Source organism: Colletotrichum costaricense (genome assembly GCF_030867565.1).
Source record: "Colletotrichum costaricense strain IMI 309622 chromosome Unknown Scaffold_2.1, whole genome shotgun sequence".
NCBI lineage: Eukaryota > Fungi > Ascomycota > Sordariomycetes > Glomerellales > Glomerellaceae > Colletotrichum > Colletotrichum costaricense.
Genome location: NW_026848231.1, coordinates 1,853,264 through 1,867,029, shown reverse-complemented (window position 1 = coordinate 1,867,029; position 13,766 = coordinate 1,853,264). Strand labels below are relative to the sequence as shown.

General features: G+C 51.3%; 7 protein-coding genes across 7 annotated transcripts; 4 read left to right on the top strand and 3 right to left on the bottom strand.

The window, feature by feature from the left end:
- Nucleotides 1-876: 876 nt before the first annotated feature.
- On the top strand, nt 877-1,593 carry CCOS01_02261 (uncharacterized protein; the record flags this gene model as incomplete). Its single annotated transcript, XM_060450453.1, has 3 exons — nt 877-923; nt 1,037-1,339; nt 1,386-1,593. The coding sequence occupies 3 exons, from the start codon at nt 877-879 to the stop codon at nt 1,591-1,593; spliced, it is 558 nt and encodes a 185-aa protein (XP_060319103.1).
- A 2,602-nt stretch (nt 1,594-4,195) lies between these two features.
- CCOS01_02260 (uncharacterized protein) lies at nt 4,196-4,747 on the top strand (the record flags this gene model as incomplete). The annotated part of the gene is made up of 1 exon (XM_060450452.1): nt 4,196-4,747. A coding segment is annotated over one exon (552 nt), but the record flags the coding sequence as incomplete, so codon positions are not given.
- Nucleotides 4,748-5,691: 944 nt separating this feature from the next.
- CCOS01_02259 (uncharacterized protein) lies at nt 5,692-6,015 on the bottom strand (the record flags this gene model as incomplete). Its single annotated transcript, XM_060450451.1, has 1 exon — nt 5,692-6,015. One exon carries the CDS (start codon nt 6,013-6,015, stop codon nt 5,692-5,694), a length of 324 nt encoding a protein of 107 aa, XP_060319101.1.
- Nucleotides 6,016-9,095: 3,080 nt separating this feature from the next.
- CCOS01_02258 (uncharacterized protein) lies at nt 9,096-9,743 on the top strand (the record flags this gene model as incomplete). The annotated part of the gene is made up of 4 exons (XM_060450450.1): nt 9,096-9,239; nt 9,299-9,390; nt 9,496-9,572; nt 9,634-9,743. 4 exons carry the CDS (start codon nt 9,096-9,098, stop codon nt 9,741-9,743), a joined length of 423 nt encoding a protein of 140 aa, XP_060319100.1.
- A 213-nt stretch (nt 9,744-9,956) lies between these two features.
- Nucleotides 9,957-10,846, bottom strand: CCOS01_02257 (complex 1 protein; the record flags this gene model as incomplete). Its single annotated transcript, XM_060450449.1, has 5 exons — nt 9,957-9,968; nt 10,100-10,210; nt 10,385-10,531; nt 10,690-10,751; nt 10,804-10,846. 5 exons carry the CDS (start codon nt 10,844-10,846, stop codon nt 9,957-9,959), a joined length of 375 nt encoding a protein of 124 aa, XP_060319099.1.
- A 410-nt stretch (nt 10,847-11,256) lies between these two features.
- Nucleotides 11,257-11,756, top strand: CCOS01_02256 (uncharacterized protein; the record flags this gene model as incomplete). Its single annotated transcript, XM_060450448.1, has 2 exons — nt 11,257-11,556; nt 11,613-11,756. 2 exons carry the CDS (start codon nt 11,257-11,259, stop codon nt 11,754-11,756), a joined length of 444 nt encoding a protein of 147 aa, XP_060319098.1.
- A 264-nt stretch (nt 11,757-12,020) lies between these two features.
- On the bottom strand, nt 12,021-12,875 carry CCOS01_02255 (zinc finger protein; the record flags this gene model as incomplete). The annotated part of the gene is made up of 2 exons (XM_060450447.1): nt 12,021-12,461; nt 12,522-12,875. The coding sequence occupies 2 exons, from the start codon at nt 12,873-12,875 to the stop codon at nt 12,021-12,023; spliced, it is 795 nt and encodes a 264-aa protein (XP_060319097.1).
- Between the last annotated feature and the right edge of the window lie 891 nt (nt 12,876-13,766).

Here is a 13,766-nt window from a genome sequence, read left to right as displayed (position 1 = left end):
CAGACTCTCAATACTCAAGACTCGGACGAGGATGAGACGGGGATTGGGATTGGAACAGGCACGGGGACGGGGACGGGGACCCCAAAGTTGACAAGTCGAGGACAGGTCAAGAAAACAGGGACCAAGGGGGTAAAAGGCCATACACAGAGTGCAACGACGGGGGTGTGGTGACAATCCAGTGACAAGTTTGTCGAGAAATAAAAGTGCTGGCCACCTTAGTTTACCTCACTTTTGCACAGGTATCCGTACGGAGTAAGGTCTGTAAGGTATCCTTACGGAGAGCGGATACGCAGTAAGGCACGGGATAGAGTGGTATAAAGTGAGACTGGATGGAGCAAGACGATCAAGAACTGACCAGGGCCCTTGGACAAGCAGCTGGAAGGATGGATCATGGAGACTTGGAGGAAAGCGACACACCAGGAGGTAAGAGGGGTGGAAGGGGGGGAGGGGGTCACGGAGTAGAGGGGCAGCTGTGGTTGTTTTATTTTCTTATGAAAGGGGAACACGGGAGTGACACAATTATGGCCCAGCCGGCACACCAGGCCCATCTCTGTTACCTACTCTGTTGCTCTTTTCTCTCCTTTCCTTCTGCTCTACTCTTCTCATTCCCGCATACAGTTTACCTGTCACTACTCCCTTCAGAGTACCGCTGAGTTCACCTCAGTAATCCATCGATACTACAACAAATGTCGGATGTGCTGAGGGTTTCCGGGATCTATGCTGCAAGAGATGCGATTGACTGGCTGATATATACGTACTTCCGTACACAATAGGTATTCCAGGGCAGGAAGGGGGGAGGGGTGGCTTCTCTCATCGGAAGGGGTGTGTGTATAACGCCCATGTGCTTGCTGTACGTAGTATACATACTACAGGATTATGGATGCACCTGCCAGCAGTTCCAGCTTGACTTGCCCCCTCTCTCAGTACGGATTACCTTACGAAGTATCCTGATCATGGCACTCATGCCACAAATGCGATTCCACTGTGGTATTCTCCCACTATCCAGCACACACACACACACACACACACACGACAGAGAGTGTCGTGGTGACATTGGCTGGTGGTGCGGCGGAGGCAGTCTAGACTTCCAGGCCACCTCAGAACCCAGGCCCTCGGTCTTTCAACACTTCATTAACACGGAATTGATTGGACAGCAACATCTGACGGTTGCGGCCGTTCTTCTCTTGTTCTCCTCTTGCTTCTACGCTTCTACGTTTCTCCCCTCGCCTCCGCCTGGTGAAGCACCACTCAGTGTCAGGAGCGACGACAAGATGCAGAGTGGCATCCGTCGGCTCGGGTGCGCTGGGCCTTCTCCAGCTGTTGGTTGGTTCGCAGGCGTGTAGCAATGGTGGAGGTGCTACTGGGCTACCTGGTACTTTTCGCAGAGTGGCAATGTGGTTTGCCTCAAACAACTCGACCACCTTACGCAGAGATACTACTAAACCTAGCATAGGCGAGGACAGGACGGGACGGGACAGGGCTGGGGCTGTCATCCACGCTGCTGGAAAGACTCCAGTTCAAGGACAGAGAGAGAGAGAGCACTGTTTAACTCCATCGTTTTGCATTACTAGAGGATTACCGCAGTACATATAGACGCTACCCTACCCTCGAATTCTATACTATTTAACCTTAACCCTTTTCTTACTTATCCTTTTTTCTATTTTACCCTCTCCCTCGTTAAGGGATCGCTAGAATCGTAGTTTTAATAGCTTATTAATAAGTTAGTATTATTATTTAAAAATAAATAACCTACTCTTATATATAAGTACTAAGAGTTTTATTATTATAAAAATAGTAATAAATATACTAAAGTACTTGAGAGAGCTTTTTAATAGATTTTTAATATTATTTAAAGTAATTATCCTTAAGCTATAAAAAAAAGCCGAGGTACTATATTAATATAGCCCTATCCGTTTTGTTAATATTAATAATACCTTTTTTAATATAAGATATATTAATAATACTTTACGGCTACGTTATTATATTTTATAAATCGTACTTAATATTAATAAAGCTTTTAGTATTATTTATTAAGTTTTTTATTAAAGTCGTTATTATAAAATTAGTTTAGTTATTAATATCTTAATAAGTATTTTAACTTAACTTAAAGGCTCTTATAGCTCTTAAAAAGAGGCTTTTAAAAAACTTATAATTAGACTTTTTACTTATTATAAATAAAGCTATTATAGTTAAAGCTATAGTACTACTTATAGACCTTAATAATAAGTAATTAGTAATATAATTATTTTTCTTTTATAATAAGCTTAAAAAAGTATCTTAATTTAAGTACTAGGTAAGTATTATACTATTTTATTAAAACTATATTCTTATATTTGTAACTTAAAAAGAATTAACTTTCTTCGATAACAAGGTACTTAGAGAGAGAGAGAGAAAGAGCGGAGGAAGACGGTGGGAATCCTGATCGTGTTCAATCTCAAAAGGGGCGTGGGATGTGGTGAGCGGGGGCGCCGCTTGACCTCCGTACACAGTAGGCTGTTTGACATTGAAGGTCAAGTTTCCCCCGAGTGGGTTCCTGCTCTTTTTTCCTCCTTGCCTGTTCACATCCTCCCACTTCCTTGTCTAAATCCTCACTGAGCTCTTTCGGAACCCCTAGTCCACAACTCCCACACAGTCTACACTTCCTATTCGGGCTCACATACAAACTGACGGTGAAGGGATGACAGGACTGACTGGAGCTCTCTGGCCGATGATGCTGATCAATCATCCAACCCACCACGAGATGGATACTCTCAACGACCTCCTAATAGCAGAATCCGAGAGAAACAACTATCGCGGGCCCATGGCATGATGAACAACAATGGCAATGCTCCCTCCCCTCTTGTTCTCTATCCCAATCTCGATATCCATGCACAGACGAGAACTGGCTGCAATGCAAGCCCAGCAACTAGAATGATGAGGGGGAAGCTACCACAGCACCTCGGGGAAGCTAAGGCAAGGCACCTTTGCTCATGTGCCTGAGGTGCCTGGCATGGCATACCTGCCTACCTACTTGGGTGCGGATACTTCTTGCAAGTCACTCCATACCTACCACAGCATGGTAGTTACCTACTACCACATCTCAAGTACGGGAAGCCATCTCAGCAACGCTACCACGGTACGATGCCTGGTGGCCAAAGGACGGGTACCTAGCGCGTGGTAGTGTCTTCCACCATGGAACTCTTCTACCGTCACAACCTATCGAAAGGTACGCTGTGTCGTGCCTCACCACCAATCGACGGCTACCACAGGCGAAGCTCACAAGGCCGCGACGGTTGGCCCACGCTGCGGCAGGAATAGCAGACTATTGTTTCTGATTGGGTTCGATGCCAACCATCCTGCAACACACGAGCCACCGCTCACCCACTCGCCCGTGCCCCTCACCCTCCTCAACTACGTAGTGCACTACGGAGTACTGCGTACCCTTCCCCAAGGATACACAACTTCTCCCACCAGATTGTCAGGATTGGCACAGACTGCACTTCATCAATCAAGCACCATGGGCCATGGGTTGGCCTTTGACGACACCGGATGACAATTCTCCTCGTGCGAGACAAGACATCCCCGACCTGCCAGGGTGACCTGTAACCCTGCCGAGTATGAGGAATACCTGCTCAGCCTGCTCCCAACACGCCCTTACCTATGTCATCCATGTATCTACCGTGATTACCGCACTCTATCAAAGACGGGGAAACTCAACAGACAAGCAATCGGAACCATCCTCCTTTGCACTTAGATACCAATGTCAAGATCGAGCCAAGGAAGGTCCGAGGCGCAACAATAAGGTGACGGATATGCTATCCAAAAGACCAGACGGAAACGCCCCTGGCGGGGCTTCAATACACTTAACTCTGTCCCTAGACAACACAATCCCCTCACTCATTTTCGCCCTCTTTTCGATGTCGAAGCTCGGTTCGGTAGGCTTGCCGTGCCGTAGACTACAGCAGCACAGAATCATGGCGGCCTCATCCGACGAGAATCACCGCGGCTCAAAGTAGAGGACACTGAGTTCTCGTTGCATCGCGATAAGTGGCTTGGCACCTGTTTCGTCATCCGCTTCCGAAGCAGAGGCAATTCAGAACCGCTAGTCAGCTCAGCTACGCCGCTACCACGCAACACTATCTGTATCGTATAAACCAAAGACGACCCAAACTATCACGACTCCATTTCTGAGACCCTCGTTGACGTACGTACCACCAATACGTACGCAGTGCAGTTCAGGTCTCCGCCTTCAGCTCAACTACCTACGTGCAACACGACTGTGGTGCCCAAACAGCCCTGGCAACACCCAGAATTCAGCCAGCGCTCTCTCACAACTTTTGACTTTCGCTCACCTTGCGAGATCAAGCCCCTGGCACTAACCACTTCCGCACCTGCCATGACGGGGCCTGCCCTGCCAGTGGATCATCCAAAGCCGGGACTCGGTTGTTTCAACCGCAGCATCACAGCGATATATGGAAACGTCCATTGCTTTCACTGCCGTGGAGCACCACGCAGTATTAGATGGCATGCTTTCGACCAAGTCTACCTCCTACGTGCTAAGTCTGTCGTGGGGCGCAAAAGGACGGAGGTGCTCCATGGGTTGCCCATCAGTCGCGATATTGGTACCAACCCGCTGTCGCCGAGGCGTCAACCACGCCTTGGGCAAGCCGATGATCTCGAGACGGCAGCTTTCAACCTGTCACCGGACCCTGAAAGACACTGCCAGACGGCCAGCCCGGGTGGCCTGTGCCTACGCCATCGCGTCTAGATATCCTGGTACCGCCTGCGCCTGCGCTTGGTGCCTGTGCCTGTGCTTTCCCGCACACATTGCCGGCCATCTCCAAACTCCTAATGGCCCTTGTGGTATTATTAAATGCTCATTCTTCGTCACTGCCGCACGCCAGCGCTGCAGCCCCCTTGCGGGCCACATCAGACGGAGCGATCACTAGGCAGCTCTGGCCCGTCCGGGCGTCGGCCCTTCACGATTCTCTCCTATCCGGCAGATGTTCAAGCCACTTGCGGCCCCCAAGTGAGAAAACCCGAACACTGGGGGCGACGACGGCAATTGGAAGGTGAGAACAATTTCTCAGCTACCTGCGATCCCTTGGTGGGGCTCCCGAGAAAGAGGCTAACCTGTACATAGCATCTGCGTCGCGACAAGCACATTTTCCAACCGAAGCCTGTGCGAATGTCTATCGCCCGCTATCTTGGCTCACCGTGGAAAACTGGACCGAAAAACTTCATAGAGGCATCCATGAATGGAGGGGCATCCGATACTCGACAATCGAAAAGACCTTGCCGTGTGTTTCTCGAATTACTTTTTTCTCTTTCGGCCCCATAGTGCCACTGACCAGACTACAAACGATCAAACCGATTCATTGCCAACCCAACTATAGAGCCTGAAATTTCCGTCGATAGGTTCGGAATATTTCAACCAAACTTCAAACGAGACTCTCACCGGTGAAATATAGTACCTCTCCACCTTTTCCTCCGCCAGTATCACCCCTCCACGTCCGCCACCCCTGATCACACCTGACGGACCCAGAGACTCCACATGGATGAATCTGCACATGATAGATTGCCCAATCGGCCGTCCGAGTCTCAAGTCTGGTCAGCCAACAGTATGGGTCGTCTCTCGCTCCTGTGTCGCGCGCGGCGGCTCACGACCAAGCAAGCTCTGGACTAGAGACGGCGTTTCCGCTAGCCAGAAAGTTATTTCCTCGACTCTGATTGCTCCTCGCTGCCGCGTAGAAAGCACCATATGCAGTCGCTCGGGTTGACGTTGACAACAGCTGGCTTTCGTATTGACCTGGGCAGCGTTGTTGTGCTCAATCTTGTCTTGAGTCTCCGCTCGCTGGATTTCCGGCCTTGACAGCCACCACTGGCGATCGGTAGCCACTCGTAGGGCGGCAGGCCTTTGCTGAAACCCGCCCCTCGTTCTATTGACCTGACCTGAGCCTCCTGAAGGCTGAGTTTGGCGAGATTAGCTGGTGCCGGTTCACTCTGTCTCTTGTCTTCTCCGCACGGCAATGTCATGGCCAGGCAAGGCCAGGAAGAGCAGGGGGGTTGGAGGGGGAAGATCCATGTGAAAACGTCCCTGAAGATCCTGGCCATATCCCACGACCGTTAAGCCGCAACCCCATGTGTCAATGTGTCACCAGCCTCTTTCTCTTTGTATCACAGTTGGCAGAGAAGAGGCTGAGTTGAGTTGTGGCACAAGACGCACGTACCATTGGCATGAAGTTGATGAGTGAAATGCAGAAGAATACGAGTCGGAGAGTTGCAGTATTCTACATGCCGTCGTCGTCACCGACGCCAGAGCCACCTCCTGCGCACGTCGCCAACTGTCAAATTTCCCGTTTCTTAATGCGTCCATGCCGATTCACAACGTCTAGATGGGATTGATATGATTATCATAGATGAAGGTAGTATAACCACGACGTCGACGGATACTCTGCTAATACCTCTTTGGTTCTATCAGTCTTCAGTACGGATAGATACGAATGGTCGTTTCTCATCCAGTATGTCAGCACCGATCTCCATTCGCATTCGCACCCCTCACCGAACGACATGTTCACGCCCCCCATGTAACCCCCAAACCCCACCACAGTTCCAGGTTCGTCGTCGACGTTACATCCCCTAAAAATTTCTCTTCATCCTTTTCGGGACGACAACCTTTTTTTCTTTCCACTTGCAGGCAGGTTTCCTTGGTACTGTGAACGGTGGTACAGACATCTTCATCCTGGAATTCCTCAGCGGCATCAAGCAGAAGAAAAAAACGCGGCTGTTGTTTTTTGGCTTGTGAGTAGCATTCGCTTTGCCTGCACAGACGATTCGCCGAGTTAAGACGTCTCTTCCCTCGGCCTGCACATACATTTTCCACATATACGCCGAACACGCCTCCTCCACCTTGAACGTCTCCGTCCCATCTCTGGGTAGGACTCACAGACGACGGCCGTTGTTCACCTTCGTCATCTGCAAACCATCCGTCAATCCATGCAGCTGGTGAGCGAGGACTGAATGCTGCTTACATAGCACACCTTCACAATTACAAGTGACTTCCCAGACCTAGTGCGAGATGTACCTGACCAACCCCGGTTCAACGACGCACCAAGCTAAACTCACCAACTGGGTGTCGGTTTGAGAATGGAGGAAACGAGCCAATCATATGGCTTACACCGACCCTGTCTTGAAACAATAAAGTGCGGTTGGCGGCCAATCAAACCTCGTTTCCGATGTGACAGCGCCGGACGATCACGAATTGGTCGAGTGTGGTTTGGCAGCCAACGAACAGAATCCGAACGCAGGCCGTCTGACTGGGAGGGGAATGCGAGGAGTGAAAGGGTGGGAAACCGGAACGGCCTTGTCGGCTTTGTATCGTAACGCTTTGGCTCTCTGGGATCGCGATCAGGTTTTGATTTCCTTGCCCCGGTTGTTTTGTTTTGTTCCATTGATAGGGATTTTTTTTTTTTACGGAAGTGGGCACGGAAGGCGGAAGGGGGGAAAGGGGAGGACGAAGAGCAAGGCTCTCGCGATGCCGTATGATGTCCATGCATGCCATGTATGATGTCTTATCCGAACTCTCTCCCAGCCTCTCCTATCGCCTCCGCGCGCTTACGCCGCCGCCCCCGGGGACGTCAACCACGCGGGAGTTGGATGGTCCGTGGACACGATGCGGTGAAGAGGGCCCTTGTTCCACGGGGGAAAGAAGGGGTGGGTTTTCTCTTTCTTTCTTGTCTCACCGAGAAGGAAAGACTTCAACCCGGAACTTGGGCTGTCGGGTTCGGGGAGGCGCCGCCGGGGCCCCTTGGGGCTCGAGCATCTTTGAATTTGATATTCGGACCGAGACATTTTGCTTTTGGAGGTCCATAGTGTTCTACGAACACGGGGTGCGAATCGATGGGACTTTATTGCGAGATTTGGGCCTGAGTACGCAGTATTCTTTCAACTACTTGCTTACACTGAGGATACTAAAGCATTCGCTTATTACGGTGACAATCTTGATTGCTTTCATTCACCATCGAGATGAGTCAAAGTGTCGGTACACGAGTTTAAGCTTACCCTGGTTTCGAGGTGCCCAACAACCCAGGATTGGTTTCCAAGAAATGCAGGGTGATGGAATCCTCTCCTCCGGAAAAGAACAAACTGGGGAACGAGAGAAAGAAAGAAAGAAGCGCGCTATTGATCTTTGGATCATTCTTCTGCGGAACCAGTCAGAGCATTCGACGTGAACTAGCAAGCTGCAAACTGCAGGGTGGTGTAGGTGGTTTGCTCGTGCGTCCAACAACCGGAACTACGTGCGTGACTGCATCTTGCCGCGCGCCTGTAAGTAGGTGGTGGTAGTGGTGGTGGTAGTGGTGATGGTTGCGCTCTCTTTACTCCGTACTGTTCTCGATTTTTCCCCACGCGGAAAGATGAGGTCCATCACAGCTGGGGGTTTTTATTGGTTTGCGGGCTGCAAACAACCAGGTAAGCAGGTAATGCCTTGCATACTATGACGATGTTGTCAAAACTCATGTATGGTAGATGCAGGATCGTAGCAATATTGGTCTCTTTTTAAACAACTGAACATGAATATGATAGGTAGGAGAACGGGCGTCTCGTCGAATCTCACCCCCCCTTTTCAGGTATCTGCCGAGCGATAAACTTTTCTGCTCTCTTCCCCTATAGTCTATAGATGGTCCTTGTGCAGAGGAGGTAAATCTGGGGATCTTGGAGAGGGCGCGAGGCGCGAGGCGAGGTGGTGTTCCCATCGAAACTTCTTTGTTCGTTGTGACGCCTCTTGACCGTGACATTTTGCGATGCGATGCGATGCGATGTAAGCTTGCATGTGGTAGGGACGCCGGATTGGTGAGTCCATCGCTTGCAGCTGGTGCCAGACATATGTGGTGGTCGCCAGCTGCCAGCTTATCAATTGATCCGCGGGTCCGTTATCAAAAAATTTCGAGAGACCGACCTGCAGGCGCGCAGTGCAAGTCCGAATCTGTTGAAAGTTGAATTACACCCCCCGCGACGAAAAGAACCACCCAGCCAATTTTCACTTTGAGTGTCACTGATTCTCCCATAACACTCCTCAGAGTCAGCCTCATTGAAGAGTAACCAAAAAGAGCGCAAAAATGCCCGGCAGAACCGACTCGGAAGACGTCCCCATGGACGAGGCGCCCGCCTCTCACCAGCCCGAGGAGGAAGAGGAGGAGGAGGGACAGGAGTCGACTGAGCAGGAGGAGGAAGAGGAGGAGGAGCCCCAGCGCGTCAAGATTGTGAGCCTGTCTGCTTCGGTGATTTGCGAGCGAGAGGCTGACTGTGAGATTGTCCGTAGCTGCCCGGCTCAACAGACACAGCCGCCTCATTCGAGTTTATCGATGAGGGGCACACGCTCGGCAATGCGCTGAGATATGTCATTATGAAGAAGTAGGTTTATTTTTATTTTTCTCTCAAACAGCGTCGAATTCCTGTCATGAGAGACCTCCCTGGCTTTCCTCCGTTATACTAAAACTCACCCCTCCTTCACTACAGTCCCGACGTTGAGTTCTGCGCCTACGCCATCCCTCACCCTTCGGAACCCAAGATGAACATTAGGATCCAGACCTATGGTGAGCCTATTTTTTTCTTCGATCCCTTCTTCACTCCTGATTTACTGACTGTGTAACTCAGACGGCACCGCCGTCGCGGCTCTGCAAAAGGGTCTCAAGGACCTTCAGGCCCTTAGCGACACCGTCGCCGAGGAGTTTATCCGCGCCAAGGAGGACTTTGGTCGTTCATAGCGAACGCATCTTGTAGAAAAGATGGAAAATGGCGTTATTTCTTGTTTTTTTTTTTTTTTTACATGGGAATGGAGACACCGAAAATAGAACCAATGGCGTAGACAGAACAAATGAAATAGGTCCAATTCAGTTGGTTGGGTTCTTGTGACTTTTGCGGAAATGTTTTTTGAAATTGTATATTTATGTACACGAGCTCTAATACTTCCAGCGCTCTTAGTTGCGGCCCTGTGTAAAGTACGGTTAGCGCTCCATCTCGAAACAGCATCAAGTGTCTGCGGATGCCCTTCACCCCCTTGTTTCGCCTCCTGGTGTTTTCTCCTCGCTCTAGCTTGCTCGCAACCCTGTGTAAGACTCACCTCCAAGAATCCAGTCATGAAGCTGTTGGGCAACCGCTTGTCTCCTCTAAAGTTCTCCTCCTTGAAGTAGGACATGATGTGCGTCGTCTGCTTCCAGAAGTTCATCGTCTCCTGCGTGATTAGAACCACATGTCAGCTCTCGGCCTTATATCTTCCCAATCGTAACGGTCATGGGTCCAATTGGTCTCCCGTATGACACCAAAATCCTCCTCTCTCCATCCCTCTCTCCCTCGGTGTGCTTCGATGCGCGCGTGCGTCGGGGGAACGTCGCTCGGGATGGCATACCTGGTATTCGGCGTGACTCTTGAACAGGAGAACATCCACCACGGGGAGCTTGCTGGCGAACCTGTGGCGCTCAAACTCCTCACGTATCCGGGTACGGAGGACGGACACGGGCAGGGGGACGTTGTACATCGTCTGAATCTCAGGCGCCTGTTTCCCAATGGTTCCTCAATTAGCATTGATTCATGCCCCCAGCTTCCCTTCAAGTCGGCCTTCTCGCTCGAATCGTCTTCGCATCGTTGCGCGCCTTTCGCGAATCGAAAGTCTACGCCGGGGCTTCCATAGGGACGCATTGGGGGTCAACATACAGCTCGGATCCATTCTCTGTAGGAAGCGAGAACCCGTCTCTTTGCGTCGTTCCAGTTGGCCGCTGCTCGACGGATCAGTGGGATTTTCGGGGTCAATTGGTCTCTATAACTCACACTGCCGGGTCGTCTTTGCGAATTGGGTCGGTGTGATGGCCATAGTGGGCGCGTGGGAATGCTGGTGAAGAGGGCGGTTTTGCTTGCTGCGCTACGTGATTCCCGAACGGCCTGGTCGTCGACGCTGTCTGGCTGGGTGGAACGGGAATCTTGGGAAGCTCCAAGGTTCCGGACGGCCCAATCACGTGTGGCTCCTTAGTCAGCTCGGATCCAGCGCTCTGCGCGCAGGTGTGAAGGCGTTAGTGGCATGCCTGATAAGATATTGGAGCTTTTTGCCCCACTACCTACCTATGGTATTATCCTGGGCTTTTGAACTTCAACTCCTTCGTCATCTACCTACAACCGCGACGCGAAGCCAAGTGAGCCTTGACGAGACTGCGAGACCCTTCGGATCCCAACTCAAGTGGCCATTTCAAACACCCACAATACACTCACGCAAATCAAGAGCCCAACATGCCTCCCATGCGATCTTCGAAGCGCAAGCCGCCTCCAGAAGGCTTCAACGACATCGAGGACCAGCTCCTCATCTTCCAAAACAAGATGAAGGACGCGCAGAACAAGCCGCCGCCGACGGGACCGAAGCACCAAGCGCAGTGGGAGATTTTTCAGATCGCACACGCGAGGAGCCGCTACATTTACGACCTGTACTACGAAAAGGAGGCCATCAGCAAGCAGCTGTACGAGTGGCTGCTCAAGAACGGCTACGCGGACGCAATGCTGATTGCCAAGTGGAAGAAGCAGGGCTACGAAAAGGTGAGTTGGCATGCTCATCAAGAACGACAAGTCATCTTGCTGACATGTGTCTATAGCTTTGCTGCTTGCGCTGTGTCCAAACCAAGGAGACGAACTTCAACTCGACCTGCATATGTAGAGTTCCGAAGGCCCAGCTCAAAGGGGACCAAGAGGTCCAGTGCGTCGCTTGCGGATGCCATGGCTGCGCATCCAGTGACTAGAAGAGCAGAATCTCTAGTCGTGTACGTGTTTTCCAGGAAGATTACCTTCACGACCCCGTCTGTCAGCGCGGCTTCCGGTCGACAATGGGCACCCCGTGGAGGGCAGGCGTTTGGCGCTTTACATGGCAGGACTGGTTCCGGCCCTGGTTACGATCACTCGGGTCGTTGTTTACGGGAAAGAGGTAGTGATCCTTTCAATTGACCGTTTTGGTATCATCATGGCCTGAACGCTAATCGAAGTAGTGGTATCATTCGTGACGTCTCTCATCGTTTTGCAAAGCCTGCTCGTCCTCCGCCCCTGCCAAACCGCACGCTGTTGGGCACAAACTTCAGCGCCGACATTGCGCCAGCGAGATCCTCCATTTCCGTGTCTGGACGTTCCGTTATCGCTGGCTGCGCAGGGACCGAACTGGCCTCTGGTTTGGTTGCAGCATCTCCTGTCTTTTGTGACTCTTCTCCGCCTTGTGAAGTGGTCGTGTCCAGTATACTTGATCTGCGCTTCGACTCTTTGGTCGTACTGAAAGCATTTGATGATTTCCGCCGGTGATGACCTGCTTCTACGAGCAGTGTCCGTCGCCCGTCGACACCCTCCCTAGTCACGGCAAAAAAGTAGTTCTTGGGAAACCCGTGTTTGTCGATGAGATGCATCCGGCGTTTCTGCGGAGTCAAGCATTTTCTCTCACAGCCCTCTACGAAGCAGGAATACTGTAGCCGATGTCAGCAAGAGAGGAGCCGATGATGAGAGGAAGTGGGAAATCATATTACGGTGTGCTCTCCTCTTTCCCGCTTCACAGCGGCGAAGGAATCATGGCATTCCTCATGGTGCACGTTAAGCAGATGGCTTGACGGTAGGTTCCTCCCGCATTCCAGACACCTATTGGTGTGCGTCGCTATGTAGTGCGCCTCATAGTCGTCGTATGTCTTGAACGTCAGGGCCTCCTTGTGAGGCGGAAGGGAGCATTTCATGGCAAAATCCTCAGATGCTCCCTCGACGGAAGGCTCTAGTCCAGTGATCTTGGTAGCACGGTCATCTGGAGTTGACGTCTCCGGGCGGCTACGCTCGTCTGCGGAAATGCCAGAGGACGGGTGTTCCTCTTCGGCCTCTCGTGAGCGTTTCATCTTGAGTGAAGGCCAAGTGACGGGAAGGGTTGATTACTTGCAGATCAGGCACCCGAATTTCCCCCGCGTCGCACTGCTCTGCTGAGTTATGTCCTGAAATTAATTTTTGGTAGGATCCGTGGAGGGGCTCGGACGACTGAGCCAGCCTGCAGTGTATGGTATCCGTAGGGTGTACTCCGTAAGGATAGCAAGAATACAAATATGTTGCGCCGAGGCTTGAGCCAGTCAGGTCTGCAATGTCGGCGACAATACGTCCGACAGTGGTGAATGGAATCGAATGTTTTGGGCGGAAAGCAGATCAAAGGCCGGAGCCGTGGTGGGGCACTGACTGTCAAAGACCACTGCAAGGCTCAATGCTCAAGGCTCATTTCGCAGGTTCAGGGACGGATGGACAAGTCATCATTGAAATCATTGTAGATGGGGAGGACCTGACTGCAAACAAGGGCCTAGGCTCCTAACAAAGCAACAACATGGCAAGGCTCATGAATGATGTACCTAGCTTGGGTCATGCTGCAGCTGCAAGTATCCCTCGTTAAGGGAGAGAGTGTGTCAATGAGGGACTCAGTGAGGGACTGCGGAACCGAACAGGGACCAATCTCAAAAAGTGCAGTGCACGGTCCATATATGCCCGCCTGTTGAGGGGCTCCATCTAAAATATTAACTGATTCCCCAAGGCTCAGTCATGGAAGGTGGATGGATGGATGGATGATGTGGATAGATGGTAAAGACTGAGAGGTGCACACTTTATTGTCCCATGAGCTAAGTTCTGCTCGCGTCCCTCATGGAGACCCGACATCACCATCCTCTTCCTCCTTCTTCTCTGTCTGCCTCTGTCTGCCACCCTCGTCCTTCCACACCGTCTGAGTGTTGCCTTTCTTGAATGTCTGCTTT